The sequence below is a fragment of the Micropterus salmoides genome, unplaced genomic scaffold (genome assembly GCF_014851395.1).
Source record: "Micropterus salmoides isolate LMB-PRFRI ecotype aquatic unplaced genomic scaffold, ASM1485139v1 Ms_hic_scaffold_16, whole genome shotgun sequence".
Classification (NCBI taxonomy): Eukaryota; Metazoa; Chordata; class Actinopteri; order Centrarchiformes; family Centrarchidae; genus Micropterus; species Micropterus salmoides.
This window is the reverse complement of record NW_024040707.1, coordinates 9,096,970-9,106,262: the sequence shown is the minus strand read 5'-3', so window position 1 is coordinate 9,106,262 and position 9,293 is coordinate 9,096,970. Positions and strand designations below refer to the sequence as shown.

The 9,293-nt window shown below is 39.1% G+C and overlaps 2 protein-coding genes across 3 annotated transcripts; one reads left to right on the top strand and one right to left on the bottom strand.

Annotated features, from left to right (window-relative positions):
* Positions 1-6,576, top strand: LOC119905797 (transmembrane protein 198-like). Of its 2 annotated transcripts, XM_038723128.1 has the most exons (6): positions 1-195; positions 1,150-1,382; positions 1,544-1,855; positions 3,619-4,194; positions 4,287-4,414; positions 5,058-6,576. In XM_038723128.1, exons 3-6 carry the CDS (start codon positions 1,702-1,704, stop codon positions 5,205-5,207), a joined length of 1,008 nt encoding a protein of 335 aa, XP_038579056.1. In that variant the 5' UTR covers positions 1-195; positions 1,150-1,382; positions 1,544-1,701; the 3' UTR covers positions 5,208-6,576. The 2 variants fall into 2 exon arrangements, with proteins under 2 accessions (XP_038579056.1, XP_038579055.1); XM_038723127.1 differs by lacking the exon at positions 1,150-1,382.
* Positions 6,234-9,293, bottom strand: LOC119905796 (matrix metalloproteinase-19-like). Its single transcript, XM_038723126.1, has 9 exons — positions 9,020-9,293; positions 8,232-8,320; positions 7,964-8,094; positions 7,649-7,861; positions 7,317-7,562; positions 7,129-7,230; positions 6,804-6,968; positions 6,578-6,705; positions 6,234-6,473 (listed from the first exon to the last, which is right to left on the bottom strand). The coding sequence occupies exons 1-9, from the start codon at positions 9,134-9,136 to the stop codon at positions 6,234-6,236; spliced, it is 1,431 nt and encodes a 476-aa protein (XP_038579054.1). The 5' UTR covers positions 9,137-9,293.

The window sequence follows — 9,293 nt, the reverse complement described above, 5'->3', positions numbered from 1 at the left end:
GCAGCAGATGGTCTCCCTCTCAGAGTCAGGCGTCAGCTGTTCACATGAGCACAGGTCGGACGCTGAGTCTCACCCACACAGCCACACAGACTCCTGACAAACTCCTAAATGCTCGCTCCCTGGTTTACTACTGAAGATACTTTTGTTTCTCTGTTAAAGCTCACATTTCCTCTGTGAAGATATGTCTCGTTCCAGGTAGGCCACAGAACTATTATTTCTTTATTTCAAGCTTTTATTTGTCAGAGATTTATCAGATATTTATCGCTGATCTTTTGTTAGGAAGTTCTTTGATCTTGTAGATGATGACACTGTCTCTTATTGTGGAATGACAGTACAGAAAAAACATCTTTTTCCATGAAGTGGAATTTCACAAAAAGATATCAAAATAATAAAAAAGGAATTATTTCAGATAGTTTTTGTCCTCCACAGAGCTTTAATTTAAATTTTACCAGAGGCCTGTTAGAAAGTGTAAGTGTTTTTTGGGTTTTACACTCACCGTTACAAGAGGACATGAACATACAGGAGGATCACTCACCTGCTAGAGCTCTTCTAATTCCATTTGCTGAGCGTGGGATCTGCATGAACTGCTTATCAGGTCCTCTCAGTAATACACACGTTAGTTAGACAGCCATACTATGTGTAAACATGCCTCTACACAGTTATGTTTTTAGTCTCCTTGATTTACAAAAGACATTATTTATATTGATTTATTTCTGTTTTGCAAGGCTGTTACCAGTGGTGGAAAGTTACAACATTTACTATTAGTACAATTTTAAGGTGCTTGTACTTTAAGTAATTCCTTCTTCTGCTACTTTATATGTCAATTCCACTACAATTCAGAAGGAAATGTTGTCTTTTTTACTCCACTACATTTGTTTAATAGCTTTGGCTACTTTGCAGATTCAGATTTATCATACAAAATATAATCAACAAATAAATGAGAATGTGTAGGTTATAGATTAAAACAACTTTATTGATTATTGCAAATTCTTTTGTGCTTTTACTTAAAATTACTAAAATCTTTAATGCTTAACTTTTACTTTAAACTTTATTACTACACTGTGGTATTGCTACTTAAGTAAAATATCTGAGTACTTCTTTCACCATTTACTTCCTTTATTGGCTGATTGTTTTTGTTTTAATGTTCAGTAAACAGAGTACCTAACCACATGCTCAGAACAATAGGCCTGTATAATGAAGGCACCCAGCCACCAGGTCATTTCCTCATCTGTATCCTGTTCTTGAACAAAAGAACCAGGAAAGAGACACGTTAAACTCAGAGGGGATCCCCAGTTTCCTTCTCTGGTTCCTGAATCGGAATTTGCACATGGGAAAGAGTCATATCCTCTCATATACACACTTCAATAACAACATCTAAAAGTGTAAGATGTTTCAAATTTAATAAAAGTAATATTTTGAAGGACTACTTCCCACAATGGTTATACAAGACCTGAAGACCTGATGATGAATAACTCTCAAAGTTAGCAGCTTGGGAAAAAACTAGAGCTGACTTTATGCTGAAAACGCTCTCCTCTTCTTGCAGGTGCACAACAGGAAATAGTTTTGTACAAGTTCTTCGTTCAGGAGCTTCCTCTTTCCCTGGACGCCACATACAGGACGTTGTGGTTTTGCCCCTTCATTGAACAAAGTGGATTTGCATCCATACCAACTGCCCAGCAATAGAAGTAATAATCCTCCAAGATGGCAGTCACTTCAATCTATGGTATAGAAGAGCCAGAAGCTGGCTTAGCTGAGGTGGACATATGTATGCTTGAGATTAATATCAAGTATGAAGTCATCCCATCTATTGTCTGCTGTGTTTGCCTTTCATTTGGCCTCATCTACTGCTTTTTCGGTATGTATTCTTGATACCAGAACTAATAATAAATGTGAATGTACACAAATTACAGAGGTAAGGACAGGCTACTTAGAGCGACTATTTTAACACCTCCCTGCTGTCAGTGTTCTAAATGTTTTATTAGCTCACCTTATGGCTCAAACCCACAGTGGCAGGTGTCTGGAAGCTGCCAGGGGGTTTAGGGTGGATGAGCACAAAGCTGGAGGAGGCAGATGGGTAGGCCTGTGTCTGAATTTGTGTGTCTGATGTCTCACTGGTTTCACGGTCTTAAACCTGACAAAGGCTCATATGAGTTCTGACAGTGATGCTGTATTTTTACAAACAGCTTGTACTTTCCAGTCAGCAGCAGTTTGTAGAGCGGTAAGTTGAATAAAATACTGTGAGGGAAATTTCCCCAAAAATCCATCAATATATGGTAAAAAAGTTCAAAACATTGGCTAATTTCTGTCTCTTCACTGAGAATTGACACAAATCCAATAAACACAAAATGTGTGTGTGATTAGGAGCACTGTGTCCTATTGACCTGTTCCCTAAAACATGTGACCTTATGCAAACACACATGCTGCCAAAGTCTGTGTTCCCAGTAACTCTCAGTGTTAGTGTTGCATGTAGACACTATTATGAGGGTGAATAATTAAACATTTGAAGAAAAACAGCAGCTTCAGTGGTGCAGGTGGAGACAGTTTCCAATTGTGTTTTCTTATGTAGTTCGCTATTGTGACCAAAAATATAAAAGGAGAGTGAGTTGTGAGTACTGAAGTTATTCACATAAAAAAATGCGAATGACAGATGTTGGAGCTGGACATGAATTCTGGAACAAATTCACTTATAACATATATTTCAGCAATGTGTGACCTATCAACATCTGCAGGTCAGCCATGCAGCTCAGTGAGATTTCAGTTAAAGGGTCAAGCCAAGAAATCATCAAAAATACTGGAGTGGTAGTGTGCATCTGTTCCTCAGGGTTTGAGCTGGCGGTACTTTTTTCCCCCTTGTGCTTCTGATCAGAACAAGTTTACAGTGATTCAAAATCACTTTTTACAAAAGGTTTACAATTGCTCAAAACTCAAAATGCTATATTCCAAATGTTGGCCTCAAAATCTCACCTCAACATCACAACACTGTCATGTGTTACTGTAAAACGGTAACTGCTTCTCATAAAATGAGGATCTGCACACTAATTTCCTCAAATGTATAGGAATAGCAATGAAAGAAAATGTTCAATTTATGCAGACATCAGTATTTTAAATAACCTACAGTAAGAATACCTTACTGTAAAAAATGTAACTGATGCAGTCTAGAGTCTCACAGACAAAGTGATGATATAAATTTTAATTCAGGACATACCTTAGATATTTCCATCACTTATAGGTTTAATAATAAATGATTGGCATCATTGTAACACACAATGGAAACTGGAACAAAAGCAAAGCCTGATTTCCTGATTAAAATTTATTATTACACAAATTTAAAGTAGATAAAATAAGGAGAAACAAACTGTTGCACTGTTTGTAATTGTAATAAGCCACGCAACTTGTGCTAACATGAAGTGGCAGTGGCCTGAGTATGTGATGATCTGTGTATGTGAGGACAGTATTTTGTGTTTAAAAGCAAGAATTAGCAAGTCAGTTTGGCTCTTAGCTTTAAGCTGTCAGTCAAAGCAATTGTAAAACATTGTGATTCATTTTGGATTTGCACACATGGATGAAGTGATGGTACAGTCTTTTCTTTTAATAACTTGTTTTTATTTTACTTTTCAGGATACCGCTGCTTCAAGATGGTCATGTTCTTCTCTGGCTTCATGTTTAGCTCTGCAGCTGTACTTCTCTTGTACCATAAGGAGCCTGTTTTCGAGGCCCAACTGGGAACAGAGACAAAGGCAGGGATCGGCCTGGGTGTGGGTGTGCTCTGTGGGCTGATGACCATGCTAGTGTCAACCATGGGGCTCCTCCTCAGTGGCCTGCAGCTGGGGAGCCTGCTATCCCTCGCCATCCTAGTGGTTGTCGGACAGTTTCACAGCCTTACTCCAGTGTGGGTGCCGCTCAGTGCCGCACTTGCTGCCAGCATTGTCACTGTTGTTTTCACACTCCAGTGGCAGAAACAGTTCACCATAATCTACACATCTGTGTTTGGAGCAGCCACTGTGATGCTGTGTGTGGATTACCTGGTGGGGACATTTATGCTGCCAGATCAGGTGTATGATATGCTTTGTCAAGTTGCCCCACGTCCACTCTGCTGGTTTAACTGGGCGATCACTGGGATATGGCCTGTTTTGAGTCTGATAGCTGTGTTGGTACAATGGAGGTTTACTGCCAAAGGAGTATCACACACAGAAGGTGAGTTTAACTCAACCTGCACTTAATTATGCACTCAAACTCAGTTTATTTTCATGTTAAATACATTTTCCTCCCTTTGGGATGCTTCCCAGCTGCACACCAAAAACAGAAGAAACATGCCAAGAAGCACAAATATAGAGAATCCAGGAGACGAACTCCACCACACCGTAGGCGCAGGCCTCCATTGCTGAAACGCTATGCTGGGGACGTCCTTGCACCGGTCAGTGGCTGAGATTAATCATTTAAGTGATTAATTAATTAATTAAAGAGCCTTTCATTCAGCTTTCATTTCTTTAGAGGCAAAGTCTCCTTTTTACTGCAGTAGATGTTTAAGATTGAGCTCATTTTAACTACTTTATATACTGTTGGGTAGTTTAATCTATAGCAATGCATCATATTCTATAAGACCATCACATCTTTGTAGCGTGTCTGTCCTGTGAAAAGCATCTCTAAAAAGCCAACTTTTCATGAGCTCAGGAAAACAGCCCTGTTTTCAGCTATGTGGCATTTTCCACATTTTTTTTCAGATTACCAGAAAAATTATAATTCAAAATAGAAGTTTTCACTGGATGGGAAGGGTATGAAAAATTTTAATCTGAAAAGTAACTAGTAATTAAAGCTATCAGTCAAATGTAGTGCAGTAAAAAGCACAATGTTGCCTCAGAGATGGCATGGAGTACATCTGTAAAGTTATGTTTGTACTGAAGTACAGCACTGAGTAAATGTACTTAGTTAAATTCCGCCACTGTCAGTTTTCTCCTGACTGCATGAGAAATAGCTTCATCACGTTTGATTTTTTTTACTATGGAAATATGTAGTAAATGGTCAGTGCAATAATGTTTTGTTCTCCTGTATGCTTTCAGAGTTATCTCCAGAGCCTTCAGGAGCGCCAGATGGGAACAGGCTCCTCCACCAGCACCGTCAGCACCATCACACATACTCTAATTGACTTTGACTATGAGACGGGTTCCATGGTGCCTCTGACTGCTGCCTCCCCCGTCTTTACAGTCTGAAAGAACACACAGCATCAAATATCTGTTATACTGATAATTAAACATTCCTTAGAAATGTTCACTTCCACGGAACCACTTCAACCATTTCGACTGCCGCTGTGAATCTACTGCAACCAGCTTTGTCAGATAATCATCAACATGCACACAGTGTGATTTGACATGCTTGGAGAACGTCCCATTAATGATGACAACAACAAAACAACACAACATACACACTGATCAGACTCATGATCAACACATCCTTTGAAAAGTTTATCACTTCACCTTTTGCTTCACACAATCACAATATTTTATTGTCTAAATACAATGTACCATATTTATAGATTTCAATATAAAGTATTACCGTTATTAATAACACATTCATAATATCCCATGCAAACTAAAGATATACATCAGAAAAATGAGAAATGTTGGACAACAAGCTAATAAACCCCTGATTTAACAGGAATAGAAATCAAATAGAATGTATAGAAGAGAAGGTCTAATTTCCACAAATAAGTGAAAACACACACATTGCAATAGGCCTTTTTCACTGAAGATCTTTTGACACATCGCAGCAGGAAATGAACAGGTGTAAATAATACAGTTAATGATGGCTGAATTCCATTTAGCTGCTTCAGTTTAAGAGTCCTGGTATTGTGCGTGCCGTCTTACTGGGACACACAGAGTCATCGTTAATGTTGTTAGTAACACCTGTGCTTTTCCTACTATGACCTACAAAGTCAAAATGTCTGATGTCTGCTGAGAACAAGGGCTGGTTGATAGAATACTGTCTATGCAGTTTCAGGAATATTACACTATCAGCGGGTAAAAACATCCAGTCTTACTGAATCACAAGTATTCCATTGCATGTTGTATGATAATAGCTTTTTAAATAATAATATTGTATTGCCACAAAAAGAAACATCACATCATGCAAATATTTATTCTGTTGTTGATTTCATGAATAAGCATCCCTCACTGTTGCTATACTGAATTATTGTGCAGGATTTGGTTTATGTTGAATCCCTGGTGGCCCCTGGTGGATCAGTCGTCACACTGCATCCAGTGTGCAGCAGTGCTCAGAGGATAGGCCTTCTCCACTGCTTGGTGGTTCTGGTTTACACGCCAGTACTGTGAGCCTTTAAACACATATATGTGACCGTTTGTCCATGTTAATGCAGCATCAGTATTGCTGGGTAACCCGTGGAAGAGTTGTCCAATAGGTTTGGGATATGAACTGAAATCTGTCGGGCCAATTTCATCCCACTGCCAGTATCCAGAGCCCTAAAATAACGAGTAAATAATTTAATGGAAAATGAAAGAGGTATTCAAGCAAAAAACATGTGTCTCAAAATAAATACAAGCAAATATCTTTATTTTGCACTTACTTTGAAGAAGATGAGTTTTTTGTTCTTGTTGAAATACAAGGCTGAGTCAATATTAGCAGGAATATTGGCCAAGCGTTTGGGAAAGCCATGGTCAAGTTTGAAGCCAGTGTACCTCCATACTTTGTCTTCTGTAAAAGAACAAGTGGAGAGTGAGAAAGGCATTAAACACTGCGATGATGGACGATCATTTTTAGAACATTTTAAAAATGTTACAATCCTAATTCACCTTTCAGAAAATATGACTTGCCAGTGCGCTGAGAGTGAACAGCTGCATTCAGGCTCCCTGGCAGCTCCTTCCACAGTGCAGAGATCAGGATGGGATTGTTGTAGCCAGAGCTGGACACCGTCCACACGTACTGACCACTGAAAGCATAAGTCTTACGCAAAGGACCTGCAGGGGCACAATGCAGGAGAAAGCATACCTGTACTTAGATACATCTCCTGGTTGGGGTAAATTAATGAACAAATAACTTTTCTTAAACAAATTACAAAGGTATGGTTTATGTTTTTCCTATATTGAATGCAGTCAGACAGCATCAGGGTCTTTTTACCCAACATCACTGCATTTAGAGTGGCCTTGCAGGGATCTGGAACAACTCCTTCTGGCACAAACTGGCTTGGATTCCTGGACGGAGGAGTCTTCTCTGGCTTTCCTGACAAGGGACAACACTGCACATTGCATAAATTCTACTTAAAAGATGCTGCACGCCCTGACACTGGGATACTAGTGTGACATTACCGTATAAAGCCTGGATCCCTTGTATGTCATCTGGATGTAGCTTAAAGTCGGAGCGGTATCCGTTGTACACAGGTCCCATCAGAGCACTGTGGTACTGAGAGTGTCCCAGGCCAAGAGCATGGCCAATCTCATGGGCTGCAACAATCCTCAGGTTGGAGCCGTAGGTCTTTCCTTCTGTCCACACTTCATCGTTGTCAAAATGCACTATGCCTGACTCAGGGGCATCAGCGTGGGCTAAAACATGACCTAAAGATGGAGCAAGAATCCTTACCAAACACCTCATTTACACCTGCCGTTGTTTGAGCTGTCACATTTATGGAAGCACGACCTACCTCTCCCATCAAAAGGCACTGGACACGTCTTGTCTTTTCTGTGAAAGGAGATTTTGATGTCTGCTCTGCCTTGCTGCAACTCCTTGAACCTTAAAGGTGACACGTCACTCCAGTACTTAAATGCATTCTGGATGGCCAAACGGGTCTTTCCCTGACCCAAGTCAGGGGTGTAATTATAAATGCGGTAGGTCAACATCTTCTTGCGCCAGTAACCTGTTCAATTAGGAAACATTTAAGTGACTATATAATTGATATTTTTACATTTATACTGCAATACTGTAGTAACAATCTGAATATGTAAAATGAATTACCCACCCAGGACTCGATATTTGAGAGATTTGTTAATAAAGGCGTCCTCCACACCACATCGAGGTTTGTTCATCATCGCCAATGTGGCTGAATCTAGTTTTCCTGATATTTGCAGGTTTGTCACTTTCTGAAAAATTCTGACACACAAAGAAAAGACAAGACGTCCCAATATTTGTATTGATTCACTTAAACAAACAAGCCTGGGGTGAAGGTAAAAAAAACAGACATGTTAAGCTACCTTTACAAATAGTTAAAAGAGATGAAATATGGTCACCTTAGGGCTTCCACTATCTCCTCGGGTGGATGGTTATGGCCTTTACCGTCCAGTGGGATGTGCAGATAGCCATATGTTTTTAAATACACCTAAAGAAAGAGTACTAATTGTAATCAATAGATAGATAGATAGATAGAAAGATAGATAGATAGATAGATAGGCAGGCACTTTAGGAAATAGTAGTGTTAATATTGGTGAAATAAGTATTTAGATCATTTACTTAAGTAAAAGCAAACCAATACCACACTTTAAAAATACTCCTGCATACGTCCTGCATTTAAATTGTTACTAATAAGTAAAAGTAGTTCTAAATATTAGCAACAAAATGTACTTAAAGAATAAAAGCAAAATGAGTCATTATACAGAATGGCTCCTTTACAGGCAACTACATTAAAGCAGCACTTGTTGTAATTAGTTGAGTTGGTGCTTATTGTAACTACTTTATGTATAATGTAAATAAATGTTGTTCTCAGTCTAAATCTGTAAACAACTAATAGTCATGGAAAGTATGCATTGAGGAATATAAAAAAACATTTTATTGATATCTTCGCCTCAGCAACGTCCTTGAGTTTGTTTTCTGCTAATCTTTTTGAACAATTTCTATCACAGGGCTTGTATTGGGGCCCTAAATGAAATGCTTACTTCCAGGACAGCATTGATATAATCCGAGTAAATGGTTGGTTGGTGTTATAAGCTGCACCACATCTTAACTCATCTACAACAACTCTTTCCCCAACAACTCTGATAAGTAATTCTAGCAAAAATTTCAGCATCTCTGCTTTTCTTACCACCGCTTCTGTAAATTCTTCTCTGCTCAGGGCGACGGATGAAGCAGCTGTCAGCAAAACAAGAAGTCCCATTATCTCCAGTCTAAATTCCATTTTCTGGTTTGGGTCTTTTTCCATTACTAGGGAAATCAAAACATTCCCAACACAGCAAGTTTCAAATTATAAACAAGTTCTGGATCTTTCTAAGCATCGCTAAAATCTGCAGCTGTTCCATCTACGTCCATCCTCTGTGCATTCCCTGTGTTCACCATGTCAGAGCTGAAGCTGGTGACTT

Excerpts from the sequence above, each read along its gene's own strand:
- LOC119905797 (XM_038723127.1), top strand. The coding sequence starts at position 1,702 with ATGGCAGTCACTTCAATCTATGGTATAGAAGAGCCAGAAGCTGGCTTA. Across the intron at positions 4,195-4,286 it reads AGGAGTATCACACACAGAAG|CTGCACACCAAAAACAGAAG; the intron begins GTGAGTTTAACT and ends GATGCTTCCCAG. Across the intron at positions 4,415-5,057 it reads CTGGGGACGTCCTTGCACCG|AGTTATCTCCAGAGCCTTCA; the intron begins GTCAGTGGCTGA and ends GTATGCTTTCAG.
- LOC119905796 (XM_038723126.1), bottom strand. The coding sequence starts at position 9,136 with ATGGAAAAAGACCCAAACCAGAAAATGGAATTTAGACTGGAGATAATG. Across the intron at positions 8,321-9,019 it reads AAGAATTTACAGAAGCGGTG|GTGTATTTAAAAACATATGG; the intron begins GTAAGAAAAGCA and ends CTCTTTCTTTAG. Across the intron at positions 6,474-6,577 it reads AAAAACTCATCTTCTTCAAA|GGCTCTGGATACTGGCAGTG; the intron begins GTAAGTGCAAAA and ends TCGTTATTTTAG.